Source organism: Scyliorhinus canicula, chromosome 11 (genome assembly GCF_902713615.1).
Source record: "Scyliorhinus canicula chromosome 11, sScyCan1.1, whole genome shotgun sequence".
Taxonomy (NCBI): domain Eukaryota; kingdom Metazoa; phylum Chordata; class Chondrichthyes; order Carcharhiniformes; family Scyliorhinidae; genus Scyliorhinus; species Scyliorhinus canicula.
The window spans coordinates 136,487,586-136,505,976 of NC_052156.1; the positions used below are offsets into that span (position 1 = coordinate 136,487,586).

General features: G+C 42.1%; 1 protein-coding gene across 4 annotated transcripts in view; it reads left to right on the forward strand.

Moving 5' to 3' along the window:
• panx2 (pannexin 2) overlaps positions 1-3,382 on the forward strand; it is a 66,993-nt gene extending 63,611 nt beyond the window's left edge. For all 4 annotated transcript variants that reach the window (XM_038811443.1, XM_038811444.1, XM_038811445.1 and 1 more), the window contains one exon: positions 666-3,382. In XM_038811443.1, the coding sequence (XP_038667371.1) occupies positions 666-1,045 (380 nt within the window). In that variant the 3' untranslated portion in view covers positions 1,046-3,382. The remainder of the gene's footprint in view (positions 1-665) is intronic.
• The last annotated feature ends 15,009 nt before the right edge of the window (positions 3,383-18,391 follow it).

Below are 18,391 nucleotides of genomic sequence, written 5' to 3' on the forward strand. Positions count from 1 at the left end.
ATGGCATTTCAGCTGCTACCATAATCCATTGTGTCCGCCCCAATCTTTATTTTGCTTCTGTAAAATGATAAAGAAGTGAATTATAATCCATTCATTTCAATTCCTGGTTCACTCTCTATGGGAATTATGCAGTCTGATAGGCTGCTCAGCCTGCTTGATGACTACAATATCCCAAGAGGCCAGTTTGTAAGTCACGCAAGTATAGGAAAAATCGCAGTTTTCTTTGAGGTTAGCGGCAAACACCATCCCTTCACCACTAACGACAAAATCCAGGTTATGTAATAAATAGAAGCATATATTACTTCCCTATAATTTGAAGTAAGCATCAAAAAAGACATAGGCTAGAATTCTTTGGCCGTTCGCATTCTCTTTCCCCGCTGGCAATGCACGCTCGCCCTCAGGTTTCCCAGTGGGCTGGCTTCAATGGGAAAATCCATTGAAATGTAGCAGGAATAGAGAATCCCACTGTCAGCTTACGGCCCGCCGCTGAGAAACACGTGTCTGGGGGACCAGGGAATCCAGCCCATACACAATGGATTTTGCAGTATTAAATTACAGCTTTGGGTTATTTAAACCGGTAAAGTTTTTGTAAAGTTTTAAAACAATCATAAATGTTCAGAAATGTTCCTGTTTGCTTTACATGACTAACAAGTTATTTCTCATAGATAGTAATCTGTCTGAAGGAGGTGCTACAAGCAATATTAAATATTCATCAGAGAGCTGCCTAACACTACCCATCAGTAAAGCTTATGCTACCAACTGTACGAAGAACTTGCCTCCTGCAGCAGTTCCATCCAATCTAGAAAAGGATGTCTGTGAAACAAAGTCCCATTTCAACCGCAATCCTACTTATCCCCTAATCAACATCCAGAACATCCCAGCACTCTATGAAGACCGTGAGGATGAAGTATTTCCCTCCAGCTTGCTAAATGCAAAAGTCACTACCTCTGCTGATGCAGAAGATCTACCTACACATTCACCCGAGAAAATATTACTTGCTACATTTGAAGACCCTATAGTAATGGTTAGCACGATAGAATATTAGCAAATTAGGTATGCGGTAGAATTAGTTCTTTCATATGGCTGATATTGCATCATTGGAAAATGACATTGGCACAAGTACTAATCTCTCCATCTGTTTAGATAACAACTATATAAAGCAAATAGTGTTCTGAATGTGTCCACATGAGTTTCTTTAGATGCAAAATAGCCAAGGGGCATGTTTCCTAACCCAGAAAGATTATCTTTAAATCAACAAACTCTCAAGACTCAACAAATTTTATGGTGCTTAGCTTTACTAATTGTAACTTGGGTTTAAAAATCTATCCTAAAGCTGCCAGCAACAAAGAAGCGATGGAATAACCAACTGGAGTTTATAGTCAGACAGTTAAAGGACTATAATTAGCAAGTCTTGTTGTCAGATAGCGTAAACATACCAGTGCTATTGAGTAGATCCTGACACAGCGAATAGAAGGAAGCACTCTTCACTGGTTCTTTGTTAGAGATTATGGCAATAAAGAACCAATAATTGTTTACACAGTTTATTTTTACACATCTTTTAGTCACTACATTAGCAGGAAAACTACTTCGTAGCACAAAAATGCAATAAACAGTAATACGAATCACAAAACTCCAAAACAGCTGCAACCTGTTTACTTTTTACTTCGACTTTAAGGATTTTTACGCTTTGAATTTTATTTCCTAAAAAATTATCTTAATTATTAGAGTTACACTAGATTGCTGTGTTCCATTTCTTATTAAATATAAATGCGCCTATTGTATAAGTAAAGGATAGCAATAATTTTCGTCAATATATATTTAATGTAAATATTACCGTTCTAATTATTAACATTAGTATAACATACATGGTCATTGCCTCGATATCACTGATCTGATGATATGATACACCCTAGCTATACTGAGGTGCTCTTGGTTTTGAAGGGACTCATTCAATATAGTGATTTGCTATTTACGCTATTAATGATTTCTTTAACTATTCATAAATAAATTATATGTATATATCTTTAACCGGATACCACTCTCTATAACACAGAATGAATATTTGCACTAGTGCACTCAGGCATCCTAATCATAACATTCCGCCTGGTGCTTTGAGACTTTCTAATAAAATCATGGAAATGCATGGCTTTGAAACATTGGCCTGGTAAATGATAGTGTGTCAAGAACCATTGTGAGTGGTGGCCTACCGGCAATATTTGCTTGAAGATAAAGACTTGAGGCTCACTGGAAATTGGGCTGGGTGTCAATTCTGCATAATAATGGCAAGAGTTCCACAGTATTGCTGTGGAGCCCTTCTTGTTCCCCCTGGTTCAGTCCTAAGGTAGGTAGACAAATGAAAGCTTAACTATTCTTAAATTGAGAGTACCCAATTCAATTTTTTCCAATTAATGGGCAATTTAGCGTGGCCAATTCACTTACCCTGCATATCCTTGGGTTGTGGGAGTGAGACCCACACGGATAGTGACCCAGGGCCGGGATCGAATCGGCTTCTCGGCACCTGAGGCAGCAGTGCTAACTACTGCGCCACCATGCGGCCCAGCTTAACTGCTCTTAAGTGGCCTCCAGCAGTCATGTTAATGATCACCGATTAGACCATCGTAGAGGAGAAATATTGAGCAGAACAAGTCTGGAACATGCTCCTTCCACCTTTCACTTAACTTCGAATGGGATCCTAAAATAAGCATTTGGTCCCCGATTAGCATATTGAAAGAGGCTAATGTCCATTTCAGGTGGGGACCTGGGCTTAGGGAGGTGACAGTTTGAGCTTGCTGACTCCAGGTTATCCAACATGCCCTGTTCCAATAGGCATCGCTGGGTGAACAATCAACCAAGAAACTTGCTTTATTACTTCCATTCCATAGCCCAGGGATATTGGTTCTACAAGTAGTGCCAGACGTATGGTGTGATTAAATCAACATAACCCATGGCTTAGTGTCCCCCCCCCCCCACCCGCACATGTACACTTACTCACTAGGAAAGACACGGTAATGATTGTTTTACTTTGCTGTTTCTGTAATGATGAGTGGGCCTGTACTGCAATGATGTGTTATTACTCCATATGGTGTTACTGCTATGTTCTCTTTCCCATTAAAAAGGCTGTAATAAAAGCAAACACATATTAGGAATGTTTCCCCAAATTGCAATTGGAAAATGGGAGTGGAGAGAACCTGTATTGCTGTTTGATGTAAACTGGGACAACAATTTTGTATGCCAATGCCTGAGGGTGGTACAGTCATACGGTCACTCGACTAATAATCCAGGGAAATCATTGGGAACCCCGGTTTGAATCCCGCCATGGCAGATGGTGAAATTTGAATTGAATAAAAATCTGGAATTAAAATGTCTAATGATGACCATGAAACCATTGTCGATTATTGTAAAAAATCATTTGGGTTCACTGATTTTCTTTAGGGGAGGAAATCTGCCATCCGTACCTGGCTTGGCTTACATGTGACCCCACATCCACAGCAATGTGGTTGACTCTTAAATGGCCAAGCAAGCAAGAGCAAATAGGGATGGGCATTGAATGCTGACCCATCCAGTCTTGCCCACTTCCCTTGAATGAATAAAAAAAGATGCCTGAGAGTCTTGGAATATATTCAACAGCAGAATAGCTCAGGCGATGTTCAGGTATATCTGCCAGACACATTAATCCAGCATCAAGCCCCTTGACTGTGCTTATGACAGGCCTTAGGCTTGTTTATAGACTCTGCATTGAAATTGGTCAGAAAGTAAGCTCAATGCTTGCATGGCATTAGCACTAAATATTTCTACAGCCCCCCGAAGTAGATAGATTTTCAATCAGTAAGGGAATCAAGGTTTATGGGGATAAGGCGAGAATGTTTAGTTGAGCACTATCATATATCAGTCATGATCTAATTGAATGGCAGAGCAACTCGATGGGCTGAATGGCCTACTTCTGCTCCCACATCTTATGGCCGTATGGTCTAACCAACAGTCCTCAAAGAGACTATTGTTGGCCACAAAGGGCAAAGTAAGTAAACCTATGTTTCTCCTGGCTCTGCAGAAATATGGCATTCAGTAGCCACACCACATCTCCCACCCAACACCTGGCTGCCAGGACCAGTGCCAGAATTCGTACCGACTGAGCTTGTCCTATGCCCAACTGGTGCCTTCAGCTCACTGATTTCAGGGCAATGAACCCTGTGGGCCAACTTTGGGAGAATGCCCTGGGGTGTTGCCACACCACCTGCTTCCTCTCCATTATGCAATTTCTTCCCAATTTCTTTAATGAGAAACACTTCTGAATACACCAGGTGAAGATTATTTTTACATCTATGTGATTAATGAAAAATTAAATAATCTATCATTCATGGGCAACATGGGAAATGCCCTTTGCGCTCTCTTATTTAAATAACGTGAAAATCTGCTGTTGCAGAGAGCTTTGTTCAAGTGAGGAGGAGGCATTACTATCCTCCCAAAAATGTGTTTAACAATCACTTCCTTTCCCATTTTTTACAAATGCACAATATAATGTTGTAAATGATATTGAAGCAAAATGGTGCGTTTCCTTTCTGTTTCTTCATCCACCAAGAACAAAAGAAAGGTTTGCCAAACTTCATTTCACAGTGTCATATTAAGCCGTAAAGCCGTAAATATTAAACTATCATAGCTAACATAGAGATGATGTCCTAGAATTACTATCGCCAAGAATGTGAAAACCTCGTAAGTTATTTTAGAATCCCCTTCCTTACTATTTTAATGGAGGTGTTAACCCATTTAAAACAAAGTGAAAGCCTCAATTATGATAGAGAGCAATTTGATACAGATATGCTAAAGACACCTACATTACCATTTCACATAATAGTTTGCTGACTCATATGCCTAGTTTAGTCTGTCAGTCATCAAGAGTTGCTGAGTGAAATAATTCCATGACTGAGAGTCCAAATGACTGAAAAATTCAATTAATTGTTAGCTCTGGAACATTACAACTCAATCAGCACAAATTATCTAATCAAGAAGTGAAACCTGTCAAAAATTCTTGGTTCCCGTTCTGATGAAGGGCTATCATGACCCGAAATGTTAATTTAGTTTCTCTCCACAGATGCTGCCTGGCCTGCTGAGAATTTCCAACATTTCCTGTTTGGGTTTCAGATTTCCACATCTGCAGTGTTTTGCTATTGCCAAAAATTCCTATTTGATTAACTCTCAAGAACACTTTTTAAAATGTAAACATGAAAAAGGACAATAGCCTTTTGTTGCAAGTGAATATTCATTGCTGCATTTTCTGAGAGACAGATCTGGAATTTCCTCTTTTGGTGCAACCTGGAGGTTAGACAGCAAAATGTGCCCAGCGGTATTTCCTAATGCCGAGTTATGCACATGTATCCATTCCAGCTCAGTAGAACACGCCCAAAGTTAAAATGGGGGCATTTTGAGCATAGATCAGCATGAACAATCAAAGCCCAAGGAAACGCTAAGCTCAAAAGTATATTTTTCTTTAAGGATTAAAATATAAGTTTCAACTAATTTGACCATCATTCATGCAGACCAGCCACAGCATGTTCACGAATTGGGTGGCACGGTAGCACAGTGTTTAGCACTGCGCCAGGGACCTGGGTTCGAATCCCAGATTGGATCACTGTGCGGAGTCTGCACGTTCTCCCATGACTGCGTGGGTTTTCACCGGGTGCTCCGGTTTCCACCCACAAGTCCTGAAAGATGTGCTTATTAGATGAATTGGACATTCTAAATTCTCCCTCAGTGTACCCGAACAGGCGCCGGAGTGTGGCAACTAGGGGCTTTTCACAGTAACTTCACTGCAGTGTTAATGTAAGCCTACTTGTGACACTAATAAAGATTATTATTATTCTAAAACCTGCAATGTGGGAAGCTTTTCAATTTTAATGTCACAAACATGTCATAAAATTACATTCATAGAGAACAGGTCTCAGTGAGCATCAATCCAATAAAACACTCAAAAACTTTCAATTAAAGGACAAGAAAATTGATTTTGTTTCCTGCTGAGAGACCGCCAAACATAGGCAATCGGAGGATGTTCACATTTGAGAACTGAGAGTCAGGCCAGTTTTATGATTGAGATTCGGTGGACAGAGGATTTGATTGATGGACATGAAAAAACGTGAGGAAATCTGTGTGTATTCTAGTTATGCAGGTTACACTCAAATTCTATGATCTTTTAAGACATGAATTTGATTTGTACCCAGCTCATATGAATATCTGGGCATAATTGCAGAGGAAATTCTGGGCCAAAGTGTATTTGTAAAAAATGTTTGTGTAAATTGACTGATGTTCAGCTCAGAACAAGCTCCGATATTGACGTAAATTATTATCAATAATTTATAGTTAATATCAGAATTGATGTATTAAATGTGTCTGCTTATTCTAAGAGGAAATTCTCAAAACTGGTCTCTACTTATTCTCAAAGCGCCAGGCACCCTTGTTCGTTTCTGACCTCGAGTTACTGTCTGTGTGGAGTTTGCACATTTATTGATTGATTGATATTTATTGTCACATGTACCAAAGTATAGTGAAAAGTATTATTCTGTGGCCAATAGAACTTACACAGGACGTACATAGTAGACAAAAGAATAATCGATAGAGTATATTGACAGTGGTGCATCAACAAATAGTGATTGGTTACAGTGCGGAACAAGGCCAAACAAGAGCAGAATAGGGCCTCAGGTAGTTGCTGGCCGGTTAGGCCTGGGTCCTCAAGCCGTCGCTGGTCGGGAGCGAAGGTCCAGTGGCGTGTGTAGGATACGAATGGAGTCGTGCCGTGTTGCGCGAGGTTTGGAGAATCCTCAAACCTGTAAGAAAACATGAAATAGCGCTATTAGCAATTATATATGAAGTGGAAAAGAGTTTTAGTAGGTCAGAACGGTGATGAGAGAGAAAAGAAAGGGGTCTGATTGAGAGAGCTCGCAGAGTTGCCATGCTCCGAGCACCATCTTGAAGAGAACATTCTAACCGTGTTTGCGTTTGTTTCTTCTGGGTGCTCTGGTTTCCTGCCAAAGTCCAAAATGTGCAGGCTAGGTGGATTGGCCATGCTAAATTTCCCCTAAGTGTCCAAAGGTTGAGTGTGGTTACAGGGATAAGTTGGGGGATTGGTCTTTTGAAAGGTCGGTGCAGACACAATGGGCCAAATGGCCTCCTTCTGCACTGTAGGGATTCTATGCCACAGATGCAAGAAAGCTAATTGAGTGTTGGGTTAATGGTGTATAAGCAAATAGCACGTTGGTGTGCATCTAGATTCTTGCAAAGGCTGCTTTGATAACCAGAGTTAATAATTTTTTTTTTAAAAAGTTAGAGTACCCAATTCATTTTTTCCAATTAAGGGGCAATTTAGCGTGGCCAATCCACCTACCCTGCACATCGTTTGGGTTGTGGGGGCGAAACCCAAGCAAACACGGGGAGAATGTGCAAACTCCACACGGACAGTGACCCAGAGCTGGGATCAAACTTGGGACCTCGGCGCTGTGAGGCAGCAGTGCTCAACACTGCGCCACCGTGCGCTGCCCCCAGAGTTAATCATTTTTTAACGGTCTTTTAGGCTGGCTGTAGATTTTGTTTCAGATGCTACAGATTTCTTCCATTATTTTATTCAGGAAGAGATTTGTATTAGATTCTTGGTAAGCAAGAGGGTGATAGTTTATCGGGCGTAGCCGGAGTACAGATTTGAAGTTACAATCAGATCAGCTATGATCTTATTGAATGATGGAGCAGGCTTGAGGGGCTGAATGGCCCACTCCTGCTCCTTGTTTGTATTAGATTACAATAGCAGAGTTAGAGTCTGACTCTGTGGACAGTGATTGACATAAGCAGCAAATAAGAAAATAATCCAAAATGTGTAAGTTACTTATGATACAAGGATAATAATAGCGTTTGTAAAGCAGGTAATATTTTATAGACGCTTAGGACTTATGCAAAAACTGCTATAAGTTACTGAACTTCTAAATATGAATTCAGCTGCCTGATTTTGTGCAAACTCTATTCCTTTACTATGTATGTGTTATCCACAAGACGGTTGCAGCCTTTAGAACTGTGAATTGATCCTTCAATCATCAAGTGTGTCCACCTGTCTTTGAACACCTTTAGACTTACAGTTCCAATCCTCAACCCTTTCCTGGTGGTCACAATTGTTGCTCAAGTTTATTTGCAACATATTGAGCAGACCATGGAAAGTAATTTGTAATAAAACAAAATTCATGGAAGGGATTTGTGGATTATCATCATAGAATTATCATAGAATTAGAATGATCAAAATCCCTACAGGATCCATTCGGCCCATCGAGTCTGCAAAAACCCTCCGAAATAGCACCGTACCTAGGCCCAATCCCCCACCCTATTCCTGTAACCCTACCTAGGGACAATTTAGGATACCTAATCCACCTAACCTGCACACCGTTGGACTGTGGGAGGAACCCGGAGCAACCGGAGGAAACACACATAGACACACAGAGAATGTGCAAACTCCACACAGGCAGCCACCCGAGGTTAGATACGAACCCGGGTCCCTGGTACTGTGAGGTAGCAGTGCTAACCACTGTGCCACCTTGCCGCCCAACACATGAATGAGCAACAGGTGGTCACCAAAAGAGACCAGTTTTTAGATCTTCCTCCATCTATAGACGACAGAAGATAGATCGCAAGAGGTGATATTTTTTCAGCATGGCAATCACCAAGTGGAGTGAATACAGAATTGAGACAACCATGTGGAAAGAACAAATTTAGGACGATGCTTACTGTTCACATTCACCCCAGTAATAAATATCAATGCTTTAGTGCGAACAGAACTAGCAGACATGACAAATAAATTGTTCCAAAGAAGATTTAGTTAATGGCCTGTTAGAATTGTGCATTTAGCATATTTATGACAATAAATTGGTGGAGCGCTGTTGCAACATTAAACTTGATAAGCCTAAAGAATAGAGAGTTGTAGCATTAGCTTCCTCCCATACTTACCCAAAGTCCATGAAACTTTCCGTAGTCCTGGAAGAATTAACAAAGAACAATACAGCACAAGAACAGGCCCTTCAGCCCTCCAGGCCTGTACCGGTTATGATACCACCCTTGCCTTTAATGTATCTGCTTCCACAACCTCCCCTGGCAACGCATCCAGCCACTCACCACCCTCTGTGTAAAAGAACTGCCTCGCACATCTCCTCTGAACTTTGCCCCAAGGACCTTAAACCTATGCCCCTGGTGCCTGACCATCCATTCTATCCATGGCCCTCATAATCTTGTAGATCTCTATCAGGTCACCACTCAACCTCCATCGTTCTAATGAAAACAGTCCGAGTCTATTCAGCCTCTCCGCATAGCTAACACCCTCCAGACCAGGCAACATCCTGGTAAGCCTCCTCTGCACCCTCTCCAAAGCCTTCACATCCTTTTGGTAGTGTGGTGACCAAAACTGTACGCAATATTCCATGTGTGGCCTTATCAAGATTCTATACAACTGTAGCATGACTTGCCAGTTTTTATACTCGATGGCCCTTCCAATGAAGGCAAGCATTTCTTGACTACCTTGTCCACTTGTGTTGCCACTTTCAAACATTCTACCCAAAAGATATGAGGCCAGAGGCATCTTCAGCAAGCACAAAGAAAATCTGTTCCTCAAAAAGACAACAATGAACAATATGATAATAAGATTGAATGAGATAAATATAAAATGCTGGGAGAAAAGTACAAACACAAATAGAACAATGACTAAACTGATGACACATGAAAAAGACTGGACACAAACCAAAAATGCCAAATCCATTAGGATGGGAATTAAGAATACAGGGAAAAAGGGTGTTTAAAGAAAATCCCCACCCCCGACATTCACTTCAAAAATAGCTCATTAAACAAATAAACACATAGGCTAATGAGAAGCAAATATTAGAGTGCGAATAACATGAAAGTTCTTCTGGAAATAAATACCACGGCTTAAATAAAAATATACTGAACCATACATTGAAGATAAAGTAACAAAATCAGACTTTTGCAACAGACTGACATCAAACGCTTATATTGAGAACCTCAAAATAAAGAACCCAAACAAATTAAAGCTGTAGCAATAATCAAATTAATGGACCATTCTTTTCATTCTAAAAGAGCACCATTACCAATGACATTATCATCCCCGCCGAGGTGAGGCTCCGTCTGAGTTTAACACCGTGTAAGTGAATGAGCTTTGAGTGAGTTAAAATCTCACCCAACTCTCACAAATCTCAGGACGGCAATTAAATAATGGCAAAAATTATGAGAGTTCCTCCCCGAACTGCCATCACATGTACAAGATAAGTTGCAACCTGGGCGACCTTCTTTCAACTTTATGGAAGATAAAGTTATAGGCCAAGTGCTGGCAATTGGGATTAGGTAGGCAGGTCAGGTGTTTTTCATGTGGTGGTGCAGACTCGATGGGCCGAACGGCGTCTCCTGCGCTGTATTATTTTATGATTCTGAGAACTTCAACATGACAGATGCAGCATACCTAGATGAATTTGGGCTTAATTTGATATCTATAAAAATAAGACATTGACCAATAGACTACAGAAATGACTTTGTTGACAAGACTGCGAGCACCTTTGCCAGGTTATTTCTGTAACTTAAGGGCAATAGGTTACCTTTATAATTCATTCGAAGAAGTGAAAAATGCTTTCTTACACTGTATGGAGGCTTTGGTCTGTGTCCTGTGGCATCAGTGAGTAATGCATACCGTAATATTATCTCCAGTTGAAATTGACTAAAGATAACAGGCAGTTGTGGAAGTAACTTTCCGACAAGCAATAATCTTTCTGTCAGTCACATTTTGCACTTTATGTAAAAAAAAATAATGACAGAAAGGTGTGTACGGCTACACAGTAACGTCCCGCTGATCGCAAATTCCTCTTTCATGAATTTGCTTATCTGCGTAAAAGTCTTTTACACCAGTTCACCTATTGCAGGCCCAAATTTGCTTACCTGCAGTTTTAAGAATGAAATATAGAAACGATCTTTAGAAAATGCTGAAAACCCCCCACCTAAATAAAGATTTTAAAAAGGAAAATGTCCACGATGTATTTCCTGCAATAGGTTTTTGATGAAGACCCTGCCTTCTCAACCTTGCCCCTCACCTAAGGTGTGGTGCCCCTCAAGTTAGCTCTCTCAGCTCAAAGGGGAAAGCAGCCTTTGGTCATTTGGGACTATGGCGACTCGTTTCGAAATAGAAAGTGTGCACTGCACGTGCATCACCTGCTGTTATTTGCATGTGGAGGTCCCTTGTTGCAGCAATTTGATTCCCAATCACATACCACCTCCACTCTCACATGAAGTACTATGAGTGTGACAAATATTACATTTTTCTCGTGTTATTTCTCCAGTAAATCTCTCCTTAAATTGATTAAAAATCAATAGGCCTAAATCTTCCAGTCCCGCCCGCCGTGGGAATCATTGCGGGCAGGACGGAGAATTCAACAGGCAAGCAAGAGATCCGCTGATCCGGGCAGGAATCTCCGGCCCTGGGGCAGGCCAATCTGGAAAATCTCAGCCATAGGTTCTATTACCATTGACCCTTGATACATTTAAAATGTTAGGATAGCTGGAAACTATCTAATTGATTCCCATTGTAAAGCATGTTCGCTGTTCACGATTTCAACATTTTGCGAGGTTTCACAGAAGCGAAGGGCAGAACTTTACTGTATATTTTAAATGATTCGATGAAATGGGCACCATTAGAAACTATTCAATGATTATTCAAATATCACTGCATTTGCATGAGAATGAGGTATAATACCATGATCGTAGCTATTGCATTAACTAGCTGGACTTTGTTTTGTCTTAAATTAAGGGTCATTATTCATGCTCTGAATTTTTTATTATGTAAACCTAATTAATTGGGAAGAGTACTGATTATTTATATATATATATATATATATATAACTATAGTTTATTGCCATTTGTATTCAAAAGAGTGTTAGATTTTTCTGTTTGGCCCTTTGAATGTCCACACTGAAATTGCAGCATCTGTGTGTCAGATGAATTGTTTTGCTGCAAGGACAGGATCTGATTTATCACTGACAGAAATTGCACGTAGAGCAGCTTAGGCTTAACAGCGTGACTAAATTGATTCAGGTTATCCTCAACATAGGTTCAGGAATAACCATTGCAGACTCTGTACATTATGCAGGTTTCTTTGTTTTTATTTCCAAGCTAATGTGATTTGAAATCTTATACAACTAAATTAAACAATCTGCATGTGTAGGCAATGGTTTGGATATGATCATAATTATAATTTCAGTCACATTTTAGTTGACATGTAAATATTGCTGGTGAGTATCAAGCGAAGGACATGTAAATTTGATTTGTTTCTGAATTTACCACAAACCCGGATAAAAATCCAGAAGAGATGACGTCTAAAGAGCCTTTTCACATTTCAAAAAGCAAACCTCACCATTAATAGCTCTGTTGCCCCGCCCCACCCCAGCCTTTTACTCTGGGTTGTCAGGAAGTACATCAGTTAAAGCTCCTCTTTCCTGCGATATAATTATGTCAATCTTAAGTTCTTTGATGCCAAATTGCTCAAAACATTGGCCTACGGAGCAAGTGTTTAGCCATCAGATGACATTTCCTTTCAGTTGTTTTCAGCTTTAAAATAGATAGAAAGAAAAACAGAGGCAGTGCATGATTTTAAACAGTAAAATATTGTGGGAGATGGTATTAAAATAGGTGAGAAGGCTATAGTTTAAAAATTTTAATTAAAATTGAAATGTTTATAAAAGAACAGGAGATGGGAAAAACTATGGAAAAGGTGTGCAGTTAAACTTTAGTTTAAATAGACAAGCCTCAATATTACAGTAATAAAATTATTCCTGATTATTTAGTAACATTATTGCGGTAATATTAGTATTAATAGCCTCACCGAGTTGGAGCTGGAAGCTAACCAGTGACATGGCATTACAGTCAACTTTTTAAAATTGCATTCCTGTTTGTTAACAGAATAATTTTCATGATATGGTATTGACAGGGGTTCCAGTGGTGATGAATTCCCTAGAATGAAACCTAAAGGACTTTTCCTTTTTGACTAGGTTGCTTCCAGTAACCTCCCTTATAAAAAAACCCTCCATGATTACTTCCGAGTGTGGGAGCTGCTATAGAATTTGGTGCATTGCAGGTTGACGTTCATCGTGCTTTGTGGCTGTGTTTTAGACCAGTATCTGGCATGTGATGCCTGGAGCCTGAGAATGTTTAATAACGTAGCAGGATTTTTGAAACCCAACAATCAGAGCATTCTTTCAAAGTACTTTGTTTGGGCAAGATGTACCAAATTACATGAGGAAAAAGGGGAGGGGGGAAGGACATTAAGAGAAATAATGCCTAGAAGACACCTCATAAACCCATCCTTGCACTTAAACATTGTGCATGGTTAACTGAGGGGAGAAGTTGCTTTCTGTTATATCTGCATGATGAGCGCAAACTTTTCCCTGCACTCCATCATGCTGCATCCTGTAGGGATATTATGCCAAACATCACCACAACAAGTAGAGTTAAAATTAAAGTCAGAAAATTTTACAAATAGCTTGAGCATATACTACTGTGACAAAGTTGTATAGTTTATATCTTCATATTTTATGCTACCTCTGCTGACCTGTCCAGACAGGAAATATCTCATGAAGCTTGCAGATGAAATAAAGGTACTTACACTGAACTATAAATATTTAAATGTTATCAATGAATGTTGGAACACAAATGTATCAGTACAGACTTGAAAACCAATATATAATATCAATGTATTAGCACTTTTCAAACAATGTAGAATCACCTTATCACTAAAAAAATAAATACTATTAATACTATAGCACATTATTTTAGTAAAATAATTACCTGCTGTGATGCCTTTTAACTGAATAAACAAGAAATTAAAAAGCAAATAATTTGTTGATTCTGTTGTTTGGAGTAATGCCTGCCATTTTATTTGTGTGAAACCTTTGGCTGCCTACCTCTTTGTCAATCCCCAGCTTGTGTGGCCAACATAATGTCAGCTTTACTTGGTCATTTGTCTCAGTATCCCAGGCTTCAGATTCAGCAAAAATATGCTTTAATCACAGGCAGACCAATGCTCAACCAAAACCTGCCTCGCTGTATCTACCATGAGTGGCATAACATCCTGCCTGATCTTCAACACCATCACCGCAGTTTCTAATCCCATGATATGCTATTCCAATCATGGCATAAATAAGAGCTCAGCTTGAACATCACAGGAACCTGAATATGCATCTGGAAAATGCCCATTTGCCATCAGACCAAAATAGAAATGACCAGAGCTACACCAGGATTCACATTGTGCACATGAATCTTCCTTTTGTTTTAGCTACCTTAATTGTTTACAGAACATGTATGGAGCGCCTACATTGTTGCGTGCGACAATGTCCAGGAGTGAGCAATTGGTAGGTGGGAGAGCTCCGGGTGGTACAACTAAGTTCTTGACAAATGAGAACCCTGGCCTTTGCAATTCGGAGGCTGTCGGTACTCGCTACAATCACTGAATAAATATGAAAGCAACATCTGGCACCATGCGGAAAGCTGGTAAATGTGGAAATCCAGAAGTTGCCGTCAGTGATACCCTGCTCATCCACAGGCTGTACTGTTGTAGTCTTCAGCAGCAGATGTTGCCCAGAGAGATCACTGTAATTGAAGTTAGGGTGACCACCCACTGTTCTCACACTAAAGGCAGACAAAAGGTTAGTGCATTTGCAATATGGAGTAACTGGGATTTTAATGGCGTAACAAGTCCTGATTACTTCTGAACAATCTTTATGGCTCTGAAAAGTTAATTTTACATCGAAGACTCAGAAGATTTTGTAGAAAATAAAAATCACGGTTACATTTTTTTTTGTTTTTCTGTTTTGTTCTCTCTTTATGTTTCTCTTTTAGTCCTATGTGCAAATTCCAATACTTATTTTGCACAATGATTTAAATGCAATTTCTATTTCCTCTTTTTACACGCCACTGATCCCTTGTAACATGGGCGACCAAATTCAAACACGAAAGTGTGGAAATAGCAGACAAATGTCTACAGGCAGCTGTGCAGGAGGTGAACGATGAAGGCCATTCCTTCGCTGCTTCCAGCAAAAACTGACTCTGGAGGACTCCCCAGGTGCCGTTGTGCCTGGTTCACATTTGTGTGGGGCTGTGCTAAATGGCGTCATGGCAATGACTCCCAGGCACGGGCGTTCATTCCTGGGCCTTGGGAGAACCAGGTGCCGACATATTTAAATGAGCCAAATGGCGAGGGCAATATGTGAGATCTTATTACATTTGCACGAGGCGTTCCGATCATCGTAAATCTCGCGAGAAGCCTTTCGCAAGATTTAACAGCCTCGTCATATCACCGAAGAGGCACGGCGAGGCCATTCGATTGCGCCCATTATCCAAAGAAGAACAAAGACATTTTCCCAGCATCCAGGCCAACTTTTACTCTTTCATGAGCACTATCAATGATGTTTATGGTCGGATCATGGTAACTCGGTAACTGTGATCTCTTACTTTTAGCGATAGAATCATTCTGAAGAATGAATAAAACGCCTATCATCTTCACTCTGCAATCTGTTTAAACTTGAAATCTAGTCTTGTTCTGAGATGATGTAGTTTGGGATGTATGTCTATACAATCTAGTTGGTTCATTGTTTTATGTGGTTCAATTAGATTTCCCTGGAGCCTTTGCCCACGGCGCCACGGCGGCACGGTAGCATGGTGGTTAGCACTATGGCTTCACAGCGCCAGGGTGCCAGGTGCGATTCCCGGTTTGGGTCACTGTCTGTGCAGAGTCTGCACGTTCTCCCCGTGTCTGCTCCAGGTGCTCCGGTTTCCTCCCACAGTCCAAAGATGTGCGGGTTAGGTGGATTGGCCATGCCAAATTGCCCTTAGGTTGGATGGGGTTGCAGAGTTACGGGAATAGGGTGGAGATGTGGGGTTAAGTAGGCTGCTCTTTCCAAGAGCTGGTGCAGATTCGATGGGCCAAATGGCCTCCTTCTGCATTGTAAATTCTATGATCTATGATTCCATGGGTCAGTTATGCATCTGATTCAGGAGATTTGTGACTCAAGCCCCATCCCAGGACTTGACCTAAAAATCGAGGCTAACTGCATTATTGAATGGAGGGGGAACCAACAATCAGGGCGAAGGAAAGTAGGGAAACTTTGGCATTGGGGCCGTTTGAGCAGACAGGTATTTCTAGCGAACCTTTAAGAAGGTTGGGTGGGGGGGAAGGGCAGACAGGGGTGATGCTACTTGCCAGTAAACGGTAAATACAGTCCTAAATGATAATAAGCTGCTTTCCCCTTTGAAAGGGAGAGCTGACTGGTGGTGGTTTAACTTGTGGATAACCGTATCTCAGGCAAGGTTGAGAAGGTGGACCTTCAGGAATGACTTCAGCTGGTATGGGAATTGAATCCACACTGCTGGCTGCTTTGCTGCATCGCAAACCATGGGCTGGATTCTCCAAGCCTACATGCCGAAATTGAGTTTGGCACGTGTGCGGAGAATGGGCGTTCGCGCGGGAATCACGGCCAGGGCCGTTGAAGCGATTCTCCGGTGGCCTCACGAATTGCGTGCGCACGGTCTACTCGGGCGCGGGTAGGGCCCATTGACAGAGTCGTCTCCCCCCCCCCCCCCTCGATTCACCGAGGGTAACCTGCCGAGTTCCCGACGGCGCAGTTCTAACCACGTATCGGCTGTTGGGTACCTTGGGTGGCGGCTGCGGACTCAGCCCTGGTGGGGGGTGGGGGGATCCTTCACTAGTGGGGGGGGGGGGGGCCTCATGGACGGCCAGGCTAGCATCGAGTGGCACTGATGCACAGGCACACACGATCTCGGGGGGACCTACTTCTTCCATCCTGGTCTGCGGTGCGAGTCCGCCAAGCCGCTGTGTGCATGCACGAACTCCCAACTGGAAGTGTGGGGCCCCGTATCCGCAGCCAGAGCTGCGAGAAGCACTCTGGGGCCCTGCCAGCCCCCTGCAGGTAGGAGAACCACTCTGGACTTTTGTAAGGATAGTCCAGAGTGAAACGCCAGCGTTTTTACGCTGGCATCGGTACATAGCCCAATTTTTGGAGAATCCAACCCCATGTATCTAGCTAACTGAGTTAAACCTGCCCCCAATTGGTGCAGGCAGCTTCAAGCAATGCAGACTCACATATGTGTAATGCGCATGCACAACATTTAAATACATGAAATACAGTACCCTGGCAAGTTACAACATGGGAGAATTGCCTCCCGAACCAAATTGGGAATGAATTAAGATGTAGGACCAGAGTAAGCCATTCAGCCCATTACGTCTGCTCCGGCATTGATTGAGATCATGGCTAATCTGATATGATAATCCTCAACTCCACTTTACTGCTTTACCCACATGACCCTTGATTGCCTTACTGATTAAAAATCTAAGCCTTGAACGCTTAATGACCCAGCCTCTACAACTACATAAATACAGATCATTCTTTCTGTTCACAGATAAATCTTTCAAAAGAACCTTTCATCTGAAAGACCACTAAAGGCAGCTCTGCTTCAAACTCTTGGCATTCCAATGATGAAACTTTTCAACCTTTTTGGAAAAACTGTCCTTCAGAAATGAGTGAAATTTATGAAAGGATATCTGTTGTAGAAATCAATCAGAATTGCTTTTCATTCCCAATTTGGTTCGGCCATTTCTGGGAGGCGTTTCTCCAAAATGGAGCGCAAGTGTTTGCGCCGTCGTGAACGCCGTCGTGTTTCACAATGACATGAACAGGGCCCGGGTACGACCGAACCAGCACGGTGCTGAAGCGGTTCACGCCGCGCCAGCCTCCTTACGCAGCGCCAAATGGGTGCCACGCTAACCTGCGCATGCACAGTTGGGCCACGCCAACCTGCGCATGCGCAGGGGACTTCTTCAGCGCGCCGGCCCCGAACCAACATGGGTTGGTGTTCAGGGGCCGGTCGTGCCAGGAAGTAGGCCCGGGGGGGGGGGGGGGGGAGAGGCCGGCCCGCCGATTAGTGGGCCCCGATTGCGGGCCAGACCCCATCTGAGGCCCCCCCCCCGGTGAAGGAACTGAATGTCACCCTCACTGGCCGAGATCCAGATCTGTATATTTAAATGAGCTGAATGGCATATTTAAATACCTGGATGCCGGATTCACCTGGAACCTGGGTGTCAAGGGCCACACCTGCGAGACCTCACCAGGGCGTCATGTAGTACTGGTCCACACAAATATGCAGAAGATGTAATGGCACTGCAAGGGTATCCAGGTGGCACTGCAAAACTCAGGGGCACTTCCAGGTTGCCAGGCTGGCACCACCATGGTGCTAGGCTGGCACTGCCAGGGTGCCCAGGTGCCAGGTTGGCATTGCCAAGGGACGGCCCGGCGTCCTTGCCAAATAGAAGATG